This window comes from Perca fluviatilis, chromosome 9 (assembly GCF_010015445.1).
Source record: "Perca fluviatilis chromosome 9, GENO_Pfluv_1.0, whole genome shotgun sequence".
Taxonomy (NCBI): Eukaryota; Metazoa; Chordata; class Actinopteri; order Perciformes; family Percidae; genus Perca; species Perca fluviatilis.
The window spans coordinates 39,060,474-39,087,844 of NC_053120.1; the positions used below are offsets into that span (position 1 = coordinate 39,060,474).

The following is a 27,371-nucleotide window of genomic DNA, read 5'->3' on the forward strand; positions in this document are numbered from 1 at the left end:
ATATGCATATGGATCAGCCGCTCCTTCAGGACTTTCTCTCCCTAGCCACCAACAAAGTCTCTCCAGGTCTGACACTGGACCTTCCTTTTCCCTATTCTTTTATTCATCTTCAGGTTCCTCCTCCCATCATTGCGTCTGGGCCGCCAATCGGTTGGGATCGCTCTCATTCTCTTCTTCTCTCATGGCCTAAAGATTGTCTGTTCCTTTAAGAGATTTCATTAGGTACATTCTGTTCCAAATGTTTATTAAACAAATCAGGAGCACTTTTGCTCCACTAAATTTGAACTCGTCTTATCTTACACATGCCAGACAGGAGGAGACAGCGAGGCCATCCCAGGCTACAGGACATTCTTATTCTAAACCCAATATATTTCTACACTATGTTGGATAAGAGGGTGAAGCTTTTAAGGATGACACGGCTAATAGTGCGTTCCATTTACCTCGGAACTCGGAAGCCGGAGCTGGGAATGACGTCACACCCGAGTTGAATGCGTTCCATTTACGAGTCGGATTTTCATTGTTTTCATTCGCTCTAGCCCGGTTAGCCATTGTTAGCAATACCAGTTGATACGCCGTTTTTTGTGCATACAAACAGCGTAACATGTCCACAGATAGAAGTTGAACATGCCTGTGTGAATGACTGAGTGAATTTTTTGTTACTACAACTTTCACAACTGTTAATACAGGGGGCAGCCATGTTTGATTTTGAATTCGGGCTACTGCGAGGTTGTCCGAGTTCTGAGCTCGGAAATCCGAGGTCAGGGGGAATGTTTCCGACTTTGACCTCGGAAAATCCGAGTACACATGGAACGCACTATAATGGGCCCCTGGCGGGTGTTGTGTGAAGATAGCTGTCCCGGTGCGGAAGAAGAAGAGGGGGCCCAAGAAAGAAAGTATAAGAGATGAGGGGAAGAATACATTGGGGCTCACTAGGTCTGACAGTCTAGAGATACGTGAACCGGCTCAGGATTTTTGTCTGTTGCTAGGGAAACTGAGTCTCTGCGTGCTTTGTGATCCCACAGATCTATGTATTGAAACTCTGATTCTTGACCGATTAAACAAATGTATTTGACTTTATCTTATCATCTTATTTGGCTCCTGCTTAGGATCAATGTAATACCAATTTAACCAATGTGCAGGTCTTTTATTTGGAGTCAGACACATTGTCCCAAAAGGGGAGACACAGAGGAGGAAAACCCCAACATGCTGTATTGAAAAAGACTTCTCTATACAAGCCGGCTTCTTCATGCAACCAGTCCTGATTCAGTGAGATATGGTATAATTCAGCGAGCCTTGGTGTAAACATTGAAGGAGTGCGGTACAAGTGTTAATCCAGTAACTCCTTCTGTACTTAACTCTACTCCATCAGGAACGGAGAAAGATAACTTCTGTAGTAAACCGACCAAAAACAGGAACAGCTCCATTTTGGCGAGGCCTTCCCCGAGACACACGCGTTTCCCTAAAGAGTCCACAAACACACATTTGGTGTAACAGCTGAGAGTAAAACATATATTCTGGTTCAGGTTATGCGTAAGATTCAGGTGAACATGGTTTACCTGCAGAGAAAGGCAGGAAAGCATCTCTTTTCACAAACTTTCCCTCAGCATCTAGGAAGTGTCTAGGATTAAAGGTGTCTGGCGTCTCCCATTCAGTCTTGTCAAACAGCACAGACGTCAAGTTGGGCAACAAGGACGTACCCTAAAAACACAAAAAGATCCATAGGTTAACACCAATTGGTTCTGCAACAACACTCATATTACAGAGATAATCCTCTTAAGACTTAAACTGAAACGTGTACTAAATGCACCTTGGGTATGACGTAACCACCCAGTGTTGTGTCCTTGGCAGCCATTCTAACTAAATTGAGAGGAACAATGTTTCCCATCCTCTGGATTTCGTGGATGACAGCGTCAGTGTAGGGCAGGTTAGGTCTGTCTGCCATTCTGGGCAGTTGGATCTGTCCGATCACTCTGTCTATCTCTGCCTGGACTTTGTCTGGAAAAACAAGAAAATTAAAGGAATAAAGCTTGTAGCAACAGGCTGACAAAAAAAATCATGTCAATCACATCAATGATGTTGGACACAGCATTGTTGAAGAGGCCTGCTGGATTGAAAGGTTCACCTGGAGGAGAGGACGCCACTGTTTAGACAATGCTTTACTGCTGAAGAGATGCTCATTATGAGCTTATTTTGCAAACCTTTCTCCTTCTCTATCTCCTCCTGCAGATGTCGGCTCTCCTCACAGATACTCTGCTCCATAGTACCTTTTCCCAGGCCAAAGCTTCGTAAGGTAGACAAGGCAAAGCGTCGCTGTCTCTTCCATGTTTCACCGCTGCTTGAGAACAGACCACCTAGACACAAGCATGCAGAAGAAATAGAGTTAATGACTCAGGGGAACTAATTCCTGCATAGCATGAGACAAGAGAAAGGGAGAGATTTGTACACCTGAGTCTCCTGAGTATAGTCTGTCATTTATTGCATTGTATGGTCGATCCACAAAATTCTCAGCTTGTGTCACTATGGCTTCCTTCACCATCCTATACCCAGACACAAACACCATCTTCTCACCGCCAAGGCGGACACTGAACACATTCCCATAGATGTCAGCCAGCTGTAGACAACACATTTGGAAACAAACACTAATGAATCACAACACACTACTGTCTGCATCATGTACATTTTTAAATTGTTAAGGAACAAATGGGCAACAAGGTGTACCAAATCAGAATATACATTATATAAACAATTTATCCACCAGATGTCAGTATCTGCCATGAGTTTCTATATAAAAATTTAAACACAACTGCAATTTCCTGAAGAGTGTAAACTATGTAAAGTACATTTACTATGTGAACTATTAAAAAAAATTGAAATGGCTTACATTGTTTTAGTACATTGACAAAGTTGTCCATATTGTTATTGTTATATTAAATGATTTAACATTTACATAATAGATTGAATGTATTAGAATATGTCAAAACTAAATCACACTAATATGAAAATATGATTTTATTATACCTTACCTTAGTAAAATAAATGTGTGGATGTGTCATGTCTACACTGAGGAAATATCCCACAAGGGAAAGAGCCAGAGGTCCTGGAGGATAATTTGGAGGATTCCTGAATTTTAGGAAGTCTGCTATTAAGATAGAAATAAAAATAAACAGGAAAAGCCCTTTCAGGTCAAAACCCAGCAAAAATGATAGAGCCACATTGTTAAAGGGAGTTAAATCTGCAGCAAGAGTAAGGTCTGATCTTTTCAAGACCTTACACTGCCCTACACACACTAACATTACAGACGACTTAAATACAAAGGATTCTGCACAACATTGGTTGCGACATTATACTTACATAACCAAATAAAGACACACCTACCTTTACCTTGGCGAACAAGATCTGTGTATGATTAAGCAAAAGCTTAGTAATAATAGTTAGTTAAATAATAGTCTGAGTAAAGATACTTAGGGTCACAGTGGCCTCGAGCAAAGTACATTGAGTAATAATAACACATGAAACAGGAACAGAACGTACCGCTTCACTTGAGAGCAAATGAGGACGAGACATAATACAGGGGCCCCCACCCTGGCGTGTGTTACGAGAAGATAACCAAGAAAGAAAGTATAAGAGATGAGGGGAAGAATAGATCGGGCTCACAAGGTCTACGTTAGCAGGTGGCAACATTGGTAAACACTGCAGTAGTGTGTCTGCCTGCAGGCCAGCTGACAGTCTTGCCTGGGCCCGGGACGAGATAAGCTTAGATGGGCCCCCCGCGCCCAAATCTCTCCTTTTTCCTTGCTTTTCCTCTCCCCTGCTCTTCCTCTCCTGTTCCTCTCCTCTCCTGTTCATCTCCTGTACCTCTCCTCTGCTCTTCCTCTCCTGGTCCTCTCCTCTCCTCTTCCTCTCCTGCTCCTCTCCTATGCTCTTCCTCTCCTATGCTCTTCCTCTCCTCTGCTCTTCCTCTCCTCTCCTCACATCTCTCACTGAAATTAATGTGATCAGTCTCTGATCCATAATGAAAATACCCCCCTTTGCAGCACGGCCTCCACTCCTACTCTCTGTCCCCTGACAGCAGCTGGATCTCTCTCTCTGTCTCATCCTCTCTGACGGAGCTACCAAACTCAACTCTTTCTGTCAGAGAGAAAAAACGTGTTTGGTTTCGCTTTTTATACAAGCTAATGGACGTAGAGAGCATGGCGGCTGTTAGCGATGCGTTACATGGACTCGTAAAACGTCGGCTGCGCTGTTTCTTACTGGTTCTACGGTGACAGTTCCAGCTTCACCGTCACCACCTTTTTTTTTAAATATTTGTTTAGAAAATCTCTAAGGCCTCTATTTTCTTCTTCTCTTTTCCTTTTCTGAGCACCGGACTTGTGCTGACCGAGATATTTTGAGCATACTGAACTTCAAATCTACTGAAAACAACATCAACTTTTGATAAGTGGCCAAACCATTTTTGTGTTGGGGTTGGGGGGGTTCTTGACCACTATTTCAAGGACAATTAGGAAGAAAACAAATAAAAAGTTTTTATGTAACTCAAATATTACATATTTGTTTCCACAAATAGGCCTATTTAAAAAAATGTTTTTCAATTATTCCATAATTTAATGAGGGCCCAGTTCTGGGCCCCCAGTTCTGGGCCCCCCCCCCTACTGTGGGCCCGGGACAACAGACCCGTTTGTCCCCCCCTATCGGCGGGCGTGTCTGCCTGGAGCAAAAAAACTGTTAAAACTGTTTAGAACAGCTGGAAATCCAAAGGTTTGGACCCACAGGGATTTCTTTTTAATCCATTTACCACATCATTTAAAGCTTTGGCTTTATGAACAACGACATGTTAACATTATAGATATGACAAAAAATATAGCAAAGCATAATAAGTCTTTAAGTATTTGGTCTGTATATCATCATAATATTTAAAATATCTTATTTTGTCTCACCAACAGTCAAAAAGCCTTTTTTTATCATATGAAATGAAGAAAGGCAAGTCGATTTTCACCTGCTCTCTTTGAGAGGCAGACAGCAAATGATTGAAAAATGTAACTGATAATGAAAATAGTTTAGCTTTTTCAACTTATCCCGTCAGCTGTAATAAACTGCATAACTCACCAGTCTAAGATTTGGCAGACAGTTAGCATCACAGCTAAAGTTAACATTAGCATTTCAAAGGAGTCATTCCAACCTCGAGCAGCTCATCACTTAGGCGTTTATTCTTCTGGATCTGTTTGACCACAGTGCAGAGATGAGTCCTGTGTAACAGGCTTGACATTGGAAAAAAAATGAAACATGGCGATCCATGAAGAGGAGGTGACGGTTACAGGAGGGTTTGAAAGCCTTAGACCTCTGACCTAAATATTGCAGCAGAACCACTCGATAAGCTATGTGAATGTATGTGTGAGTTAATTCTGCTTTTCCTTCATGTGTCCAGTTGAAAAAAGCCCTAGAGGAACTCACTGACCTTCTATAAGGAAGCATTAGCCCAACGCTGTCAAGAGCTGGACATACAGGTGAATACAAAGCTTAGACACACACGAAAAATATACATTAACATGACTCAGCTGTCTAGCCTCTGTGCTTTCTGTAGGTTTGCCGATATTCAGATCTCCATGTCTTCACGCACACACACACACACACACACACACACACACACACACACACACACACACACACACACACACACACACACACACACACACACACACACATGCATGACTGTGGTACAGTATAGAAGTCTGTTCGGTGCGTTCCGTGCTGTCGTCGGCCTTCATTTTGGCTTGTTGAATCGGTGGGTGGGCAGTCGGACTCAATGACCAATCTGGTTGGTGGAGTGCTAAGGTAAGGAGGTAAGGTAAGTCCAACATGGCCGACCATTCGGCAAAATTAAACCCTTCTAAACCAGCTGCTAACTCTAACTCAGCTAACAGATGGCTCAATCTGGACTCTGTCCAAGACGAGTCACGCAGTGTGTGTTTAATATGTTGTGGTATTGTTCCAGTAATTCACCCAGACCATCTGTCATAATAACCATTTTTTCATCTTCTTTTGGTAAAAGCAATGTCACATTGTTTTTTAATGCATCTTGTTCTGTGGCAGACTTAAAATAGAATAAGACAGTGGAGTTAAAGATAGGCTGGGCAAATAATTCAATATTATTCTTGTGATAATGATCATATCTTAACATAAAAAAATAAAATCCCTTGTCTAATTTAATTCAAACTGAACAACACAGTGGCAACACAATGAGTTACTGAAGTTTCTTTATTTTAAGTTTTTGTCCATTGTCATGCTATATATGTATTTTGCATACAATTTAGTATATCCATCAGAAAAATAGTTATTTTTATTAGGATATTGATTTGAACCATGTAGTGGTTTCTCAACCACGCAAAAGAAGGGAAAACAGTCATACTAGCAGGGACGGAGGGTAGAAGAACGGTACATGGCCAAAAGGTCTGCTGCGCTGCTGGTTGCCTGCTTCCTCACAGTCTGTCAAGTTTACACATAACTAGATGGCAGTCCTCTCTTAGCAACCACCATGGACAAGGCTGGCAACACTTCAGGAAGCCCAAAGTATGTCTTCAGGAAGCCCAAAGTATGTCTTCAGGAAGCCCAAAGTATGTCTTCAGAAAGCGGCGCTTCGAGCATGCCATTGCCTGCACACACAGAGAAACACAGAGAACGGAGAACAGACGTTGCGAACCACACCCCACCCAGCCGTCGCTGCCCCAAAACAAAAACACAAACACACCCACACACACACACACAATAAAATTAACCACACACACACACACACACACACACACACACACACACACACACACACACTACTCCCAATTGGTGCCAATTAGTGTGAAGCTGAATGATACAGGTCTACCCTGTTTCACCCTATTTAAACGGGTAGTTTCTAATGTTTGACACAGTCAGTAATGGGCCAAGGCGGCACTGGCAAAAACGTCAAATACGTCACTACCTGTCTGGGTACATTTGGAGAAGTCGAGTTCACACCTTCCACTGCGGTCGGTCCTCTGCTCCCAACTCCCTCTGCCTTCAACATCTGTGGGCACATGCCCGATTGTATCCCTCTCACTTAAGATCTGGAGTCAGGTTAGGAAAAACTTTGGCTTACAGGGCCCTTCTGTCTTGACCCCACTGCTTAAAAACCTTTACACCTTCGAGTTCAGACCTGGCATTTAGGGCCTGGCACAGTAATGGCATCGTCAGTGTCAAGGACCTATACAAGGATGGCATATTTGCATCCTTCACAGAGCTCTCTTCCCTTTATGGTTTGCCTAAGTCACACCTCTTTCGCTTTTTCCAGATTAGAGACTTTGTCAAGAAGACATTCCCCCACTTTCCAAACTGCCCCCCCGAAACCCTGACTTACTCCCGCCTGGCGATAGACCCCAACCATAAGAAATGCGTTTCTGTACCGTACGAGTCTCTACACTCGGCCTCCGCGAACCCTTGTACTTTGACAAAAGCGGCATGGAAGGGTGATCTGAACATGACTATTACGGACCAACAATAGGACCTTGCTCTGGCTATGGTTCACTTTTCCTTCATATGTGCTCGTCATGGCCTAATCCAATGCAAGATTCTTCATAACGTCCACTACACAAATGCAAAATTGTCTAAAATATACTCCACTATCCAGGACGCCTGTAACAGGTGTAACCAGTCTCCTGCCAATCACACTCATATGTTCTGGTCTTGCCCTAAATTAACAACCTTCTGGATGAGCATTTTTGACACCATGAGCAGAGTTTATGATCACATTACCCCGCCTAACCCTTTGTCAGCCATTTTTGGCATTTCCCCTGACCCTGACCTCCCTTTTGCACTGATGGCGCGCCCTGACGTTTACATCTCTGCTAGCCCGGAGACTGATCTTGCTCAACTGGAGGCTCTCCCGACCCCCTACACACGACCGTTGGATTAAAGAAGTGCTTGACAACTTGAAGCTTGAAATGCTTAGATCATCTCTTAAAGGCTCTATCTCAACATTCCTAGAGATATGGAATTCTTTCCTAGAATTAGTTGACTCCCTCAGCTTATTTCCCGACTTGGAGGACTGAGTTCCTCCTAGACTGCTCCACTCGACGTCAGCTGTTAAGCAATGTACGGTATGGTATGGAGGTTTTCTTGGATGAAATACAGTGCAAATAAGGACAAGCTTTTCTGCAGCATGTGCAGACATTTCCCCAGCGGAGCTGACAGCCCATCAGCGAGAGAGGAGTTTGTTTGAGTGCTGGCCCTCACAGAGGTAACATTAAGTAAAACCTGTTTGATACTTCGAAGATTGTGAACACTGATGATGGCTTCTAGCTGAAACACGATTGTGTTTTGCCCACATTAAATAAGAAGATAACTTATCTGTGAGTGACGGTCTTACGACATGCCTACGGACGACCTTAGACTCCGTCGCTCCCCTGAAAAAGAAGATGATGAAGCAAAGGAAACTAGCACCTTGGTATAACTCCCAAACTCGCATAAAAACAAATCTCGCGAAACCTCGAATGTAAGTGGCGTTCCACAAAGGTGGAAGAATCTCGTTTGGATTGGCAAGAAAGTCTCAAAACCTATAGGAAGGCCCTAAGAAAGGCCAGATCAGACTATTACTCATCACTAATAGAAGAAAACAAGAACAACCCAAGGTTTCTTTTCAGCACTGTCGCCAGGCTGACAGATAGCCACAGCTCTACTGAGCCATCTATTCCTCTAGCTCTGAGTAGTGATGACTTCATGAGCTTCTTCAATGATAAAATTACAACAATTAGAGATAAAATTCATCACCTTTTACACTCAACTTCTAACGGTTCACCTTTAAACGCAGAGTCGTTAGAAATAAAGACTAGTCTCGACATATACTTAGACTGCTTTTATCCTATAGATCTTCAACAATTATTGTTAAAGATATCCTTCAGCTAACCACATCTACCTGTCTCTTGGACCCCATCCCAACGAGACTACTCAAAGAAGCATTACCTGTGGTTAACACCTCATTACTAGATATGATCAATATGTCTCTATTAACAGGTTATGTACCACAGTCATTTAAAGTAGCTGTGATACAAACCTCTTCTGAAAAAACCCACCCTGGATCCTGAGGTCTTAGCAAACTATAGACCTATATCTAACCTTCCTTTTCTATCCAAGATCCTTGAGAAGGTGGTTGCTAATCAGTTATGTGATTTTCTACATAGCAACAGTTTATTTGATGACTTTCAATCAGGATTTAGAAAGAATCATAGCACAGAGACGGCACTGGTGAAAATTACTAACGACCTTTTAACTGCTGCAGACAAAGGTCTTGTCTCCATTCTTGTTTTACTAGATCTTAGTGCTGCATTTGACACAATTGACCATTCAATCCTGTTACAGAGATTGGAACACTTGGTTGGCATTAAAGGAATTGCTCTGAGTTGGTTTAGGTCCTATTTCTCTGATCGATCTCAATTTGTGAATGTTAATGATAAATCCTCCAAGCACGCTAAAGTTAGCCATGGGGTTCCTCAAGGCTCAGTGCTTGGACCAATTCTATTCTCCTTATATATGCTTCCTCTAGGCAATATTATTAGAAAACACTCAATTAACTTTCACTGTTATGCGGATGACACCCAATTATACTTGTCAATCAAACCAGACGAAACCAGTCAGCTAGCAAAATTTCAAGAGTGCATTAAGGATATAAAATCCTGGATGACCTATAATTTTCTGATGTTAAACCCTAACAAAACTGAAGTTATTGTGCTGGGCCCTAAACACCTCGAACTTCATTATCTAGAGATATAGCTACTCTGGATGGTGTTGCCCTGGCCTCCAGCACCACTGTTAGAAATTTAGGAGTTATCTTTGATCAGGATATATCCTTTAATGCCAATCTAAAACAAACCTCAAGAACAGCCTTTTTTCATCTTCGTAACATTGCCAAAATTAGGAATATCCTGTCTCAAAACGACGCTGAAAAACTAGTCCATGCATTTGTTACTTCCAGGCTGGACTATTGTAATTCCCTACTGTCAGGTTGCTCAAATAAGTCTCTTAAGACTCTCCAGCTGATCCAGAATGCTGCAGCGTGTTCTCACAAGAACTAAGAAAAGAGATCATATTTCTCCTGTATTAGCTTCTCTGCATTGGCTTCCTGTTGAATCCAGGATTGAGTTTAAAGTCCTTCTCTTGACCTACAAAGCTCTAAATGGTCTAGCACCATCATATCTAGAAGAGCTCCTAATACCCTATTGTCCTACTAGAGCACTGCGCTCCCAGAATGCAGAGTTACTGGTGGTACCTAGAGTCTCTAAAAGTAGAATGGGAGCCAGAGCCTTCAGTTATCAGGCTCCTCTCCTATGGAACCAGCTCCCGATCTGGGTTCGGGGGGCAGAAACTGTCACCTCATTCAAGAATGAACTTAAAACTCTCCTATTTGATAAAGCTTATAGTTAGGGAGTGAGGAGTTGCAGTGTTCACCTAACTGGCCCAACTGCTTCTCTTCATAATTGTTAGATTAATAATACATAACAAAGTAGAGGGAGGCAGGCCAGCCAAGCCAGATCCGGCAGGGGGAGAGTTCTAAGCCCGAAAAAGCTACCTCTCCTTATGACCTGTCTCTCTTAGTTACCTGTTATAGTTACGCTGTTATAGTCCTAGACTGCCGTGGGACTTCCTTCCTTTGACACACTGAGCTGCTCTCTCTTCTCCCTTTCTATTACTGTTTCTATTACTGTTACTATTACTATTACTATTTGTGTGCAGCCCGTCCCAGAAATGCTTGTTACTAATCCTAGCTTCTGGGGAGTTTACTCCCCGGAGTCCTTATGCTTTTTTTTCCCCCAGCGTATTTCCTTGGAGAACATTTGCACCAAGACCCTGGTTGCAGCTGTCGCCGTGGTCCTGCTGCACTCCCTGCTGAGCTCAGCGATGCCCTGCAATGTCATGCTGCGTCCTGCTGAACCCTGCAGCTTCCCGCTACATCCAGTCACTGTTCCATTATTAATGTGACTACTATCGCCACTGTTCATCACACCCCCCAACCGCTCATCAGACACCGCCTACCAAGAGCCTGGGTCTGTCCGAGGTTTCTTCCCAAGAGAGAGTTTTTCCTCGCCACTGTCGCACTGCTTGCTCTTGAGGGAATTACTGGAATTGTTGGAATTGTTGGGGCTTTGTAAATTATAGAGTGTGGTCTAGACCTACTCTATCTGTAAAGTGTCTCGAGATAACTTATGTTATGATTTGATACTATAAATAAAATTGAATTGAAAAAATTGAATTGAATTGAATTGAATTGACGTAGTTTTTAGTTTTCTTTGATCCTGTCACTGCTGTGGACGCGATACACTTGTCAATGCCCGATGTCAGTCGGGTGCAGATGTGACATGTGCATGCTCAGATTTAAACAGTTTACGGCATAACGTGTCATACTGAAATTTGTAAAATCCATAAAATAATAAACATTTCTCATAACAAACAATAGCAGAAGATGGAAATCATTTCAAAAACGTTTTAGCTATCTATGATTGTTTGATTGCTAACGTTAGCTCAAAACGCCATTCAAGTGATTGATTGCTAACTTATAGCTAATAGTGAAGGAACTTTGTTAAGTAGGTCCATTTTTATTGTATTGACATTACAGAAGTCTCTCGTTAGCAGGTTCTTGTAGGCTACTTGTCACAAAGTGACGCATGCGCAACTCACATCTGCACTCGACTCACATCGGGCAGTGACAACACTGTCTAAGATTTGGCGCCTTGCTGGCCAGTTTGTGACCTAGTAGCCTGGAAATCCAGACCCAAATCCAAATTGTGCTCTCACAAGAATTGGATTTCCAGGGTAGTGACCACAGACTTTATAATATTAATGGACAGAGCATGTGTGACGTCACCCATTGGTGTGTTTGTGGAGGTCTGCTATGAGTGGTCGAGTTTGCCGTTACGGGCGCAGCCATCTTGGTTGCGGATGAGACGATTTTAGACGAGAGGGAGGAGTGAGGGAGGAGGCCTTACACTCTATGTTAAGTTACACACTTTCACTGGCAATCACAGCATAGCCACGCCCTGAAACACCCCCTGCTTTATTGCCGATTTTAAAATCAACGAGACCATAATTCAAAAAATGAACATCCTTCTGTGTTGCAGAAGACTTAAAACTAGCGATTGAGACCATAAACTCATTATGAAAATGTTTACTGAGGTAATAAATCAATTGAGAAGTGGATCACTTTCTTATAGACTTCTACAGAAACCGACCTCCTTTTGCAACCGCACGTGTCGCCCCAATTATCGTCAAATTATCACATTTTGAGGCGGGAACAATGCCGATATTAGTACTGATTATTAACGTCATTTAGAGGTCACAAATCATTAAACCTTTGTGCATCAAAGCAGAGTTATTACCTCCATGGGAGACACTCAGAATAAAACTTTAAAACATAACAGGCCTGTGTGGCTGTTGAAGTGAGGAATCTATTCTATACATCTTGCAACCATATTTGTGCTTTGAAATGTTGTGTTTCCAGCGCAACATAAATAAATATATATATATACAAAAAAAACGTATTATTATTAATATTAGTAGTAGTAGTATTACATGTAGGCTACTGAAGCCTCAGCTACACAGTCTTGTTCATATTGCTGATACTGATTATCAATATATTCTTGGTGTAATCCAGATATTGTGTATGAAGATGATGCCTATGCTATGCCTATAACCATTAGAGCAATGCAGTGAGGCCTAATATGAGAATAAATTCTCTGGAAGTTCCAGCAATATTTTTTAAAAACTATAGAGAAATACTGTATATAGGCCACAATGTTAACATAATGTTGTAACATGTGATGCAAGGAATAGTGTTGTGGTGGGCACATAGTGTAAAGAGTGCTGGAAATGTTCCAGTACTATTTTTACATAGATCACAGCAGAGTGCAAGTCTGCATGTTATAGAAGTCACCACTAAATAATGCAGTTATTTTTAAGTGATAGCCTACTTTAGTATCCAGGGACGTCGTTAGGCCTGAAGCTACCCCAAAATGTTCCTAAGCCCCCCTAAATAATAATAAGAACAACAATAACAATTTGATTTATCAATAACTGTATCCTCATTCATATTTAGACACAACAAATTATATATTTCCAGCTACAAAAGATAGCGGAAGTTAGACAGAAGTACAAAGAGTCGTTGTGCTATCGAGATGATGCACCGCACCGTCTCGTTGCATTGGTGTGAACTGGCAGCTTTCAGAGCGTTGTGAGTAACTGGGGGATTCATCTCGTCTCGATGTCCGGCGTGATTGAGGTCAGTAGTGGTCTATAGGTCTAAGGATTGTTTTGTAACAATAAGCATTTTTTGGCAGACCTAGGTACTATGCATAGCATAAACTAAATTATTTCATTATATTTATTATATATGCTAGCTATATTCTAACCAATTTAACTTTCTTCATTCATTGGCTGTGATAAATTAAATAAATATGTAGATGTTGCCTAAATGTAGGCTAGGCTAAAGATGAGCACATGCCCACAGATACACATGTGAAAATAAAATGAAAGCAATCCTTAGGATAAGACAGAAGGAACAGAAATGGAAGAAGAGGATATGTCTGTCACTTTTTACTTGTTAACATCTTGGTTTCTTGACTGGTTGTTGACATATGTGTAGCTCTAATACAGTAACAAAAGATCTGAGTGCAAAGATTTTTGCAAAGTTACAAATACCCTGGGGGCTAAACCCCCCCTGTCTTTCAATCCTAGTGACTTCCCTGTTAGTAGCCTATCAGTTATTAATAATTGGGTATGTGGATGAACAAGTAGAATTTTAGAGGATAACTGATTACCTGATTCTGTGTGTGTGTGTGTGTGTGTGTGTGTGTGTGTGTGTGTGTTTGTGTGTGTGTTTGTGTGTGTGTGTGTGTGTGTGTGTGTGTGTGTGTGTGTGTGTGTGTGTGTGTGTGTGTGTGTGTGTGTGTGTGTGTGTGTGTGCGTGCACTAGATAGTTATTACAGTGGAAATTCCTCCCGAACTTATCACTGGCACTTACTGTAATCAGTAGATTGATGATGAACCAGAATAGCTTTAAGAGCACAAAATGTGATAGTGGCCTAGAAATAGCCCAAGTGAGTCTGCATGGTCCTCGACTGTCTTTGCCCTTCTGACCCACTGTTTTGTCTTTAGACGAGTCTAACTCAGAGAGTTTAAAATGCTACGGATCTGTGCCTTATTTGAATCTTTATCTATGTAAGCAGCATTGACCTTGTACCAAACCCAGTGCTGAACCTGTACGTCAGCACTAGTCCTTGCTGAATCCTCCCAGACCCATTTAACGATAACTTAGCCATAGCTAAGACACATAAGTGGGTGGTCTGGGGTCATTGTGTCCACACTGACAAGCTGCTGTCACTTCACTGTGTCTCATTAGACGTCTTTAATAGACAAACCATAACTCATCCAGTAAATTACGTATTCAGCAGGATTTTTATTATCTAGTCATTGTTCAAACCAAAGTGCACTGCACATTGAGGGCTTCTGAATTTTGCATGAACCCCAGTTGTACTAGCTTATACGTGCATCTGTATGTGTGTGTGTGTGTGTGTGTGTGTGTGTGTGTGTGTTTGTGTGTGTCAGTTATTACAGGCTGCACTATTTCTCTGTGTTTACTGTGTTTGATTAATAAAAAGACTTGTTCTGTAAAAATGTCACCACTACCTTCTGTTCCTCTGGACTACCTTAACACTCTCTCTTCTTGCCAATATTCTGGCTGTGAAACCTGAGCCACGGGCCAAATATAGCCCCACACAGTGAGCCGCTAGAGACCGGGACAGATGGGACAGCAGGCCACTGCAGAGGCAGTACGCAATTGGACCCTGAACCAGAGAGATCCTGTCTGACCAATAACGCTGCTCTTCTGGAAAGAGACGCTTGTTTTGGGCTCTTTCTTACTTATAAGCAAGACAAACCTAGAACCACAAAACCAAGAGAAAGTGTTTGGACAAATAGCCTACTTTAAGGTAAGTTTAGCTCTGTTTTTGTTGATACTCAACAGTATTGTATGGTTTGGTTCTTAATTTAATTAATAATTTATCAAAAGTATGCTCTAAATCATGTAATGTAACAGTACAGCTGTTTTAAAATTAGTCTTTATATACATATATATATCAGTCAAATTCAAACATGGCAGTATCTTCTCATGTTGATTCATTCTCATTTTAAACTATGTATTTGTATTAAATATAACAAATACTGTGAAAATGCATATATATACAATGCAGTAAATATTTAAGTTAACTTAATAAGACTTGTAAAATCTTGAATAAAACAGGAATTAGTGGAAACTTTGACAGCACGGACAGTTGTTAACATTCTGTCAGTCAGTCTCAGTGTTTAAAATTTCCCACATTCATATTTAATAAGCACTGCACTTGTTATTGTTCTCTTCAGATGATGGAACGTTTTCATGACTTGTCCATTTAATGATTTTACCCAGTGACTGTCAGTGGCTGTTTGTGTGCGTCCAGTTGTACCTGTGTGCGTTGGAAGGTAGCGGCTGAGTTTCAGGGACCTCTCTCCTGAGCTCAGGGTGGGTGGGGCTGTGCTGCTGCTGTGAAACATAGCCCAGGGGATTAAAAATAACAACAGCTGGTCTTCAGGACGCCATGAGGCTCTGAGTGTCTCACTGCCTCATCTATGTGTCTTCACCAACAGCTTCACAACATACTCTACATCAAGAGTCAGATGTCACAGAGATCAGAGCTGAAGAAACATTTTAAACTGCATGTGACCCATTTTACCTAAAAGAGTCCTAAAAGTGAGACCAGTACATTATGTGTAAACTAATACATCAACAGGATGCATCAGGTGACATGAATGTAAATGACAAACAGTGTGTGTTGTTGTGCACATTTAATTTGTTTGAAGATGCTCATGGCCTCTGCGTGGAGTCTCTCCATCACTTTTTTACAAAATGGCTTTAGTTTGGAAAAATTTTATAGATTTATGGTATGAACATATCGACTTTCAGAATTTAGGTGATTTCATACGTTCAAAGAATAAACAGAAAAAATACATATATTCTGTAACTGTTAAACAACCAATCGGTTAATGTGGAGTAAAACACGACTCAAGTAAGTACAACAAAGAACAGAGTGATGGGGTAAAATATCCTGACAGAAGCAGAGCGAGGAAGAAATGCCAGTCATGTTCACTATGACCTTAGTAAAGGCCTTTGCTAATACCCACCAACTGCATCCAGACAACACCGGCCTGAGTCATCCTGCCAGCTATGGCTGCAGAGCAAATGAGCCACTACTGTGAAGTCAATGTTTTAAGCTTCACTCCTCCTGTAACGGTCATTTCCCTTTCTAATGATAATGATCTCATGCACTTTATAAACAGAACTGTCTACAGTGTACATATGTGTAATTTGCTGGTTAATGACAGTTGATGTGTGTTTCAGGATGCAGGACGGGAGTTGGAATCAGCCACTCCCCATCTCTCTGCTGCTGAAGGATCCGGCAGGAGGCGGGACTTCGGAGGGCGATGGGGGGGTGTTTTCCGAGGCATCCTCTGATGGGGAATTCTACCTGGACTCAGTGACAGAGCGGGATTCTGGAGATGGGGACTTTGCAGATCTTACTGCCTTCTTGAGTGCAGAAGAGATTCATCGTAGCCTGGACCTGGCCCTGGAGGCCTTTGGTGACACATTTGAATCTGAAGATCTAGGACCCTCTAATCCTACATCCCAGGAGCAGGCTCTCCAACCGGTCCCCTCCCTTCCTGTGCCCCCCCAGACTACTGAAAACCTCACCACAAGCCCAAATCTGCAGCACCAGACCAAAGCCCCGTGCCCAGAGGACTCTTCCAGCCACAACGCCAACCTCAGCAAAGCCGTACAGGTGTCCTGTGAGGCTCCAGCCTCTGCTGAGAAGGTTGTCCGCCACAAACCCATCCTGCCAATTTATAAGCAGGATAAACCCAGGCTGGTTCATGAAGGCCTGGAGCTGAATGATCGGGCAGCTTCTGCCACAGAGTTCTGCAGCCGAGCTGCGACGTTCATCGAGGAGCTGTCGTCCATCTTCAAAGGTTCTGCTCATTTGGAACAGCAGGTGGAGGAGGACTCCTCCTCTCCTGATAGTGGCTATCTGACTCCAAGGAGTAGGCGACCAGTCCCTCAGGGCTCAGTCTCTGCTCCCTCTCTGCCTCCCTGCCAGCAAGAGGAGACACAGTATAGCCAGCCTGCCATGATCCTGCAGCCTCAGCCTGGAGTGGCAGCTTCTGCAAGGCACCAACCCTCTGGAGCTCCAACCACACATGGACCACTGTCTCCTCCTTGCTTCCTCCAAAAGCTGAAGAGTCAGGAGGTGGCAGAAGGAAACCCCATTCGTCTGGAATGCAGAGTCATAGGAAACCCCCTGCCACTCGTCAGGTAAGGTTTAATCTTGGTTGACAAAACAGTCTCACCACAACGTCCCTTAAGTAGCTGTTCTGGTGGCTCAGTGGGTAGAGCAGGCGCACATATATTGAGAGGTTTATGCCTTGATGCAGAGATGCAGGGTTCGAATCTGACCTGTGATGATTTCTTGCATGTCTTCCCCCTCTCTCTCCCCTTTCTCACCTAGCTGTCCTATCAAATAAAGGCGGAAAAGCCCAAAAAATAATCTTAAAAAAAAGTAGCTGTTCTGGAGCTTTCTGGAGTGGTATCACACGGTCTTCCTCGGGGGGTGGGGTTTTGTTTTCATGAAAACAAAACCCCACCCCTTGAGGAAGACTGTTACATTTCCTTTTTTTCCTGAGCATTCTATGGATTTGTCATTCTGTATTTTTGTGGCGATCTAATTCATATTACATTATTTCAACTTCTGTAGTGCAGAGCAAACCAATTTTAAAACATCTCAATAGTATGAATATTGACTTTGATATACTGTATATTGTTTTATGCTATTCCTTCTTTTCCATAAACTGGGAATGAAATAAAATATATCAACAGGAATTTCGCTGATACCTTACTTGTTAACATGACTTAACTAATTGTCAGCGTGTTATTAGTCGAATTCATTAATAATTATCTGGGTCAGGTAAAATGATTGATAATGGAAAAAATTTAAAAAGAATATTTTTTGATCAACCTCCGTTCTCACTCATAGTTGCATATAGCGAAGCAGATTATTAAGGGTTTTCTTGTCATGGTTTTGGGATACAGTATCTGTGTCTGAGGTTTTCTATATCCCTCCCAATACAATGGAGTTAAATAGAACTTAATTTGTGGTGCCCACAGCATTATAAAAATAACAAACAAAAAAACACTCACGACAACATATCTTTCCAGAAACAGCACCTCTGTAAGTAAGGGTTAATGCCCGACGAGGTGTCCATTAATAGGTGTCCGCTGAAGTACATTAATACCTGAAGCCTGAAGTAGCGACCTGAACAGTGAACGGGATGTGAGATAATGTTATTCGCTGTGAAACAAAGTCAGTCCAGAGGGGAAGTATAACTTACTTGTTGCAGCTTAGTGCCCTTTATATAGAGATCGCTTATTTTCACCATAAACGGGCATATACAACGTTTGTCAATATGTAAAAGGCCCTTACGGAAATATTTCAGTGTATATTTACCTTCTATTTCATAAATGGGCCTCTAAAAAATGCTCATTGTAGTGAGTGACTAGTCGCTTAATAAGTCTCTGAGCAGTGTTTACCTTTCTAATGTCCGCTAGCATAAGTACAGGCTAACTATAGCCAGTTAGCTTTGTGTGTAACGTAACAAAAACCCAACCATCTCGTAGGAGCGAAGCTTTTCATTTAATAAAATGATGGTACAAAAGGAGCACTAACGCCACAGGTCTGATGTTGACAACATGGACGCATGCAGTGTAATATTTACCTAGCAGGCTAGGCTAACGCTGTTGCGCTAACGTTAGCAAACATCGGCGTAGCTGTCTAAACTTGTGAAAAGCCGAACATCCCCGTCCAACCTGTTTTTCACTTTCCCTCCAATATTATGATGAACATAATAAAGCCTGGATTCGGTCGAGACCAAAAGCCATATGACTCTGGCAAGATCACAAGCATTTAGGTACATGGAGTGCTAGCGAAAAAGCTAATGCTAGCATAAGGCATGGCTAACTTTAAACTTCATTCATTTCTTAAGCAGTGTTATAACTTTTTTGACAGCATGGTACACATTAACGATGGTATTTGTCCTATGTAAGTTGATATTTCTATCGAAGAGAGAAATTGACATTTACCTCACACAATAATGAACAGCTCCCATACTTTTCGCCTTTTTGGTTCACAGGGGGACTTGTGAAATCTTTTGCTGCTTCCCTGTCTTTGATTGCAGCCAAACGCAAAACAGTTGGGCATTTTTTCAGTGATTTATGTCATTTAAAAAAATAATTTATTACATTTTTCCACTATTCCCTGTGTCAATGGGAATCAGATGAATGTTGGTATCCAACATGGAGTCCACGAAACACGTGACCACCTTGGAACCAATCGCATAAAGGGATAGCTCAGAACATTCGATTCCCTAGTTGGCCACACTCTCTATATAAAGGGCACTATTGCAGCTTGTGTGTTAGCGCCATCCTGTGGTGTTCAGAGGACAAGTTAGAAATAACAGATTCACATTTCCTTTTTGTTTTAATGTAGCGCATTGATTTAGAACAGTAAACAGTCAGTTTCACCGAATCTCATATAGTAGGTGTCCTACATCACTTTTTTATGGACACCCAGCAGCCAATCAGAATCGAGTATTCACCCAGATCATGGTATAACTGTGGATAAACCACAGAAAAACAGTTGTTGTGTAGATTATCCAGAGTATCCAAGACATTGTTTTTCGAAAGACATGTCATTTTTCAACGATTGTAAGCACCACAAACAAATTGCATTTAACTACATTGTATATCGTGGAGGAAAATAAAATCTAAAGTGCCTGCATGGCTAGATATAACTAGGGGAAATTGAATAAATCTGTATTTTTTGTAATTTATGTGAAATGACACTTTAAGAAACATTGTTTTCTAGCAAGAAGTGTGTTTGTTTAACTGTTGAAGTAAAGGCATACACAGGCCAGGTAACATTAGGGGACACTTTGAGAGTTTCAAGGTATTGGATGAACATGATCCAAGAATGCGCTGACCTACAGTATATAAACAGACCTTTATATCTCAGTGTCAGTGATGTTGACCAGACCAGGTGTCAGGATTCAGCCTGGCCATTAGAGATAAGGTGAGGGAGATGGGAAGCTGCCAGGAGGTGAGAGTTACCCATGTGTTGACAAGCAGAGCACCTGGTTTCAGGTTTACGGGGACTTCCACTCTGTGTCCATTGGTACCTGTGCCAGTTCAAGGGACACGGGATGGTCTAATTTATGCTTGGATGAACTGTTACTCAGTTTCAAAGGACAGCACCCCTTCCCCCTGGTTATTTGCACCAGTTCACCAGCAAACTAAAAATACACTCCTCTCTTGTTTCTAGATGTGTCAACCTCACAGCTCAGTCAACATATAGAGACATATCTGTGCTAATTAAAGTTGCAATCTGTTTGAATGTGATGATTTCAGGGCTGTAAGGATGGTCTTTCTGCAGGTGTGTGTCCGTTCCTCTCGATAGTTAAGCTTTTCTGGCACATTTTCAGTGATCCTGGACCATACTGTCCATATTGATCTTTTTTTTTTTAAACTAATAAACCCTATTATTCAGAATAGCAATAGACCAGAATAACCAGAGCTCCTTCTGGTTGCAGCACTTCATTGAATCACTACATTATTAGAAATCAAGATGCCGTTAAAGTTTGAATGTCTTTTGAAAACTTGCCATCTTACCTTGAATTTAAATGAACATGCATTCAACCATGTCTTGTCTGAGGTTCTAATTCTGGACCCTCCAAAGGATCCAATAGAGTTAAACAGGTTCACTTCCATAAACATTTTGAGCAGATGATGTGTGTGATTTTTATGCGTTTGTGTAATCACGAGACATAAAGTCAGTGGCCTACAACGTGCGTCTCCCCAGTAGGCTATGAGGGGCCTCTTCTGCGGCTGTATAAATAGTCTTCAGGCCAACAGGAGCCAGGCACAGGAATGCAGGCAATGCATTTTCAGTCACCAGGCTCTACATCTCCCCACACCTTCTTGGGGAATATGAAGGTAGTGTGTAGCATGTTAAGCCACAGGGAAACAGGAGAGCCTAGACACTGTGGCCACTGGCCATACTGACGTTATATAATAGAGAAAATGAATGGGAAGCTCAGAGAAGTTAAGTGGAAATGTAAGAACTGTTGTTGAGCACTTTGCGTTTTCCCTTTATAATTTCATAATCGTGTAATAATGTGCAGTTTGAAAATGTCCCAAAAAAGGTTATGATCTCTATGTTGTTAAAACTGAATTCAGCTGTTGTTACAGAATTAAATGGAAGGATTTTTTTAAACAAATGCACATTTGTGCAGAAGCTTTAGTAGTTTGACAGACTGTGTGTGTTAAGCCACAGTGCTAGCTCTCTCAGCACTTAGTATTGTTTGTGTGTGGTTAAAACAGTGCTGTCCTTTTCTGTTGGCATTTTCTTGTATTGATTGTGGACACTAGATGGCAGCAAATTATATATTAATCAAAACAAAACGGAGCATCTTCTAGAAGTTCTGGAAGTGTAAAAGATATCCACATAATGACATCTTAAGAAGTACAGTTGCAGAAAGGGCTTATCATTTGCAACTGTACTGAGATCTTAGATTAGCTGAAGGAGAAACACAGAGTCAGTGCTTTCTCTGCTGCAACCCTAGCTGTATGTAGTGATGAATATACAGTAAAAAAACAAAACAAGGCTTGCCGTATATAAGGACCATGTCCCCCTCTACTTAGCTAAATAATTAAAATAAAAAAAAATCACTAAACTGCACTGAATTTCTTGATTTACCTTTTTTTTTTATTAAACTCACACATTTCACACTCATTTGTCTGAATTTCTTACCTGCGTAGCTTCTTGCTGAAATACCAGCATGCAGCAAAATAAAGCAGCTTGTCAGCTAGGCATGACTGACTACATGCTGTGCATGTGTGTGCATATGTGTGTCTCATTTTTCTCGTACATCTCGGTAGTTTGACCTATTTTCCTTTGCTTATGTTTTCTGTGTGTTGCACTGGAAAGTGAATGGCTTCAACTTATCCTTGAAAGTTCGCTCTCTGTTATTTGAATGTGTGTGTACAAGTTTGCAGATGTGCGTGTCTCTTTTTTTAAATAGAATTTTACAAAGGTTGAATTAAAATGCCTTATTTAATTTCCACTGGGCAGCACCTTTGATGCCGTTGCCAGTCCAAGCAGCTGCCACACACCTTCTCACCTCCTCGTTCACTCAGGCTAATGAGTTGGTGCGGAGCTGATGCCAGCAATTTGCACGGCCAGCGAAGGAGACATTCCTGGTGGTTGGGTGCAGGGCGCGGCCTTTCCGTGGTCAACCACAATTTTTCTCGGCCGGAGAGTCTTACGGTGCTGAGCGCCTGGTATTCTTCAATATGTCCTCCTGCTCCTCTCACACAATGTTTTATGCAATGCTCTGTTTGTAATGATGCATCTGTAGTATTGGGATTTGTTTGTGCTTTATCCTTGTGGGAACCACTTTGTGCATTTTTTCAGTCTGAGCTCATTTTGGCATTTCTTTAAATCTTCAAGGGGCTAGTTTTGGGTTAAGATTAGCTGTTGGCATGAGAGAATAGGGGAATGTATGCAGTCAGTGTAAGACCCTTATGTGTATGTGTGTGTGTGTGTGTGTGTGTGTGTGTGTGTGTGTGTGTGTGTGTGTGTGTGTGTGTGTGTGTGTGTGTGTCTGTGTGTGTGTGTGTGTGTATGTGTGTGTGTTTGTGTTTGTGTTGTCAAAGAGAGCATTTCTAAACAAAATTGATGGTGTGTGGTCTGGTTGTGCAGAACGCCAAACACGCTGCGGGTGCCTGATGACTGATCTCTCACTATTTCATTGCATTGCAAAGCAGACAGAGAAAATCCATCTTCAATTGTGGCATGCTCAGCATGCTATTTTAGGCATTTTGTCTGATGCTCTTCCATGTCATTACGCTAACTGCCTGCTGTGCAAACAAGGCATTTCAAGACTTGACTTGGAGTTGAATGAAGAGAGATGGGCAGTTACAGTAGAGAGCAGCCGAATACACAAAACCACAGGGGAAACGTTTGGAAGATGAGAGGCTGCCGATGAATTTTGCTGTGAAATCTACACAAGGCGGCGTCTCTAACATCAGGAGGAGACTACATTCCATGGGTTGATGATGGAATTTGTTGTCAAATATACAGTATGATCCTGTTTAAATTCAAACATGGTACCCTGTTTGAGCTAATATTGACGGACAGGATCATAGACAGCAGCAGACCCACAGACATAAAAGGACATACACACTCACAAACATGTAATCCAAGTATTTATTTCGCAAATTGTCTTTGTCTTTATACTTCTTAAATTGTCCCATTTTATTCCCCTGGGTAAATGCTCTCATCAAATTCAAAAATCTTTCTTTACAAGCACACAAAAGGCTTCTCCCTCTTACAGACATGGTTCAGTCCTGGAAACCACTTGATCAAATTGTGGACTAATTCATCCCTCTACAGCCAGAAGGGCCAAATCTAATCCGAGGCTTCAGGAAATACCTTGTGTCACCTCCTGTTATTAACCTCCTCATACTTTATACCACTCACTATCGTATACCTTATAATCACACTTCCTATATTTTCTGAAAGATGTTGCCCCGGTTTTTATTTTAACTCAATAAAAACTTAGCAAGTAAGGGCCATGAAGATGCCAGAGAATCAAATAAGTAATCTTATGTTTTCTTTTTCTTTGCCCAAATGTCATGTCATTTCATGATTGTAGATTGTAGAATAAAAAAAAAAGTAGTTACTATACCAGCTAACAGTTACAGTAGCCCTTCCTCCTACCTTGTGTGAAACAGATTTTGTATGAGGTCATAGCAGGTGACCCACTGCTGACTCATGACGTAGCCTGACTGTAATGCTGACTGTTTGGCCTGTTTCAGGACGGCCATAATTTTAAAGTCTCCCTCATGGGCTCATTTGATCTCTGCAGGAGGAGGGGAAAGGAAAAAGCACTGGTATGTTTATACCTGCTTTTTCTTTTTTCTTTTTTTCTTTTTAGAAATTCTGCAAGCATGATGTCATTTCATATTTAAGCTCTAAATAATGAAGGAGCCTGGAATGACTGTGTGGTTGCGCTCGTACTACAAATTAAACTATATGGGGACTATTTGACAGAAACTTAACATTCCTGAGACGTGAAACATTCACACCAACTTTAACTACGGATACTGTATTGAGATTTTGCAAGTTGCTGTGAGGTAGTCAGTTTGACGTATTATTTAGTTCTCACCATGCTGATAACTGAACTGTGTTCATGACAGTGTGTTATACGTGTACAAAGACGCGTCCAACGACAAGTACATTTGAGCTTGTTCACTGCAGGCCGCCAAAGAATTTTGTGAGGTAATCATAAATGGCCAAAGCAACTTTCGTGTAATCTAAATCACCTCTGAACATACTATACACCTTTGCACAACTAGTTAAATCTGACCTACTGCAGATTATACACATTAACGCATTAAGATATCAGCAGTAAAACATTCAGATGGACACACGTCAGTGCTATTCCTCAGTGGTACGTTAATGGCAGTTGTGATGAATGAAGCTGTCCTGTCTAAGCCTGGAGACAGAGTGTGAAGTTTCACCCAACGAGGTGAGACTTTTCCTGCTCCTCTCCTAGCCCCGGAGTCTAGGAGGCTCCTGACCCTGACCCCTATCATATACAGCAACTCACTTATCCTATTTGTAAAACTAGCTGTTTTACACACACACACACACACACACACACACACACACACACACACACACACACACACACACACACACACACACACACACACACACACACACACACACACACATAGACCGCTCTGGCCACCTAGTTTAAATCGTGATGTGTGTTTTTCCATTTCTTGTATACATGGTTCCCATGGGTCCTTAAATCAATGAAAGTCTGTTAATTTGAGAGAAAGAAATCAAATCAAGTTTTTGAACATACAAATGGGTTATTAAAGTGCTTGAATTTATATATTTTGTGCAAGAATTTTGATACTTTTTTTACTTAACGTTAGTAAAAAGGCTAAATATTATTTTGCTGTGCTGTGAAGAGAAGGCAAGAGACCACATAGTCTGCCATCACTGTAACTAAGTGTTTACACATCTAAGCCTCTCTCTCTCTCTCTCTCTCTCTCTCTCTCTCTCTTGCTCTCTCTCTCTTTTTAATTGTTGTCTGTGAGCTTCTGTAAAGCCTGCTAGTTCTCATTATACAAATGTTCTGTGTTGCAACAGTAATTTACCTTGATCCGTGTCTCAAACTATGCCGTGTTGTGCTCTTGAATTTCAGGGAATTGGGCTTGGAAAGTTCATTAGAGGTTCTTGAATTTTATGTGTGTAGTCAATTAAAGACATTGTAGACATGTAGAGTAATAGGGCCACACAGGGTTCCAATTAAAAATCCATTACATGTCTTTATTTTTAAGAATACAGTGTTCGACAGAAATGAAGCATTACCTTGTACATTCTGTGTGGACTTTAGTCTAAATGTATTATATTTACAGCTGTTAATCAAGAAAATAGACCTCTAATAATGTTGGCTTTGTGCATGGACCATACACAGAGCCAAAAGGATTCTGGGCTCATTGACAGCACCATGTTGAAATCACATTTAGTGCTTAGTGGGTGAGTCTTGTAGACCATGAAAATTGATTGGCCACTGCTTCTTTTTTATGTATTGAATATAACTATTTGACACAATAAAAGAAGGAATGTTTTCATTCTGCCTGTAGTACGTATATGGCCAACCTAGATAGGGTCAGTAAGTTACTACTAAACTAAACAGTCAGGTGAGAAAGAGTTAAATAAGAAATGGAGTAGTGTAAGAGTAGAGGGAAATGGGATTTGTAGAGAGTTATATAAGTGGATCAGTGACAGTTGAAGAAGTGGAATACCAGATTTAATATGAAGCATGTCTGTTGTGGACAAAGGCAGCAGTCATGCACGGCAAGAGGATGGTAATCTAAGACAAGTCCAACAGGAGGATGGGCAGAGGACACCCCATAAATCTTTACTCTGTACTAAAGCCTCTCCTCCACACCGAGTGTCAGCAGGCCTGTTTGACCTCATCGGCAAACATGCGCACACTATTGCTGGAGTTGGTCACCATTAACCAACTCCAGCGAGCCTTGCATAGTCAGTGACACATGAACGCTCAAACTACCTGCAGACAGATCACAGAAGCTCAACTTACTTGGGCCCCACAACAAATAATGGACCAAAGGCTTCACTATTTCAAGTACAGGGCACTGAAACCTTTGTCCAGGTACACATTAGTTTAAGAGTGGGCAAAGCATCAAAGATCTGCCAGTGTTCCTCTGAGACACTCGAGTCCTGTCTGTGTCTGTTCTCAGAGGTTAAGGTTTGTAGTTTTGAGTCATCCGGGCCTCAGGGTCTGTTCCACAGCTGGGCTGTGAACAGTAAGCACCGGGTTACATTCCTCTGTTCACCTGTTAAATGACTCTCTGCTATTCATCATGCTTGATAAGGCATGGCCATTAGATTCAGCTTACAGTAATCTGCCTTTTGATGAGATATTTTAGGCTGTTATGTTTTCCTGGACGTCGGATTCCTGCGTGGCTGCCAAAGAGCTGTGTTTGATGTTGAGCCCGATTCAATCACATATCTTTGACAATATTGAAGTGGTGGAATTTAGTGTGTGCTGTTGTTATGTGTTTGTGTGTCTTGTGTCTGTATAGACAGCAGCAGGCTCTCATGGTGCCTACAACTGTAAAATGCGTGTACGTGTGTGGTGCACTTGGCTGTGTGTTGTGCAAAAATAATAGTCAGTGCAGGGATACTTGTTTTACGAGCAGGCGTGAGGTCAAATGGGACTCATAAAAACAAGCTCAAGTATTCCTTCCTTGTACATGTGATGGGATAACAGCTGTGTGAATGTTAAACTGTCTTACATAGAAACTCAAGATATGCATCTTTATTCCTCAGTCTCTCAATGTTTGTCTTTTGCACATCACTTCAACAAAATATGTCTTTCCCCCCCTTCCAGTTCACTGCTGCGGCTCCTGATATCATGTATGACAGTAGGAGGTGGGGGGTCTGCAGGATTCGGTTTCATACGGGGGGAAAGAGGAGGAAGAGAGGAAGATGCTTCATGTCTGGCTCATGTGTGTCGGATCAGAGCTCAGATCTAAGTCCATAAATTTAAAATGTGGAGGAGAGGTCACAGAGTTCAATCCCCTGAGTACAGCAACTTCAGCCTGTTGCCTTTATTGCCAT

The 27,371-nt window shown here is 41.7% G+C and overlaps 2 protein-coding genes across 9 annotated transcripts in view; one reads left to right on the plus strand and one right to left on the minus strand.

Annotated features, from left to right (window-relative positions):
* Nucleotides 1-295: 295 nt before the first annotated feature.
* On the minus strand, nt 296-3,866 carry LOC120565203 (cytochrome P450 2J1-like). 3 transcript variants are annotated; one of them, XM_039810740.1, is made up of 8 exons: nt 3,532-3,784; nt 3,376-3,396; nt 3,024-3,139; nt 2,446-2,611; nt 2,199-2,351; nt 1,808-1,995; nt 1,557-1,698; nt 296-1,459 (listed from the first exon to the last, which is right to left on the minus strand). In XM_039810740.1, exons 3-8 carry the CDS (start codon nt 3,051-3,053, stop codon nt 1,284-1,286), a joined length of 855 nt encoding a protein of 284 aa, XP_039666674.1. In that variant the 5' UTR covers nt 3,054-3,139; nt 3,376-3,396; nt 3,532-3,784; the 3' UTR covers nt 296-1,283. The 3 variants fall into 3 exon arrangements, with proteins under 3 accessions (XP_039666674.1, XP_039666676.1, XP_039666675.1); XM_039810742.1 differs by lacking the exons at nt 3,376-3,396; nt 3,532-3,784 and adding an exon at nt 3,856-3,866; XM_039810741.1 differs by lacking the exon at nt 3,376-3,396 and having other exon boundaries at nt 3,024-3,136.
* Nucleotides 3,867-14,823: 10,957 nt separating this feature from the next.
* Nucleotides 14,824-27,371, plus strand: part of palld (palladin, cytoskeletal associated protein) — a 55,544-nt gene continuing 42,996 nt past the window's right edge. For 5 of the 6 annotated variants that reach the window (XM_039810727.1, XM_039810732.1, XM_039810730.1 and 2 more), the window contains exons 1-2: nt 14,824-14,993; nt 16,439-17,407. In XM_039810727.1, coding sequence (XP_039666661.1) covers nt 16,440-17,407 — 968 coding nt within the window. In that variant the 5' untranslated portion in view covers nt 14,824-14,993; nt 16,439. The remainder of the gene's footprint in view (nt 14,994-16,438; nt 17,408-27,371) is intronic. The other variant, XM_039810729.1, reaches the window with a different exon arrangement.

What these genes read in the sequence shown, in the direction of transcription:
- LOC120565203 (XM_039810742.1), bottom strand. Translation starts at nt 3,053, where the DNA reads ATGACACATCCACACATTTATTTTACTAAG. An exon ending in ACTATACTCAGGAGACTCAG is followed by an intron (nt 2,352 to 2,445) that starts GTGTACAAATCT and finishes GCTTGTGTCTAG; the next exon opens with GTGGTCTGTTCTCAAGCAGC. An exon ending in GGAGATAGAGAAGGAGAAAG is followed by an intron (nt 1,996 to 2,198) that starts GTTTGCAAAATA and finishes TTGTTTTTCCAG; the next exon opens with ACAAAGTCCAGGCAGAGATA.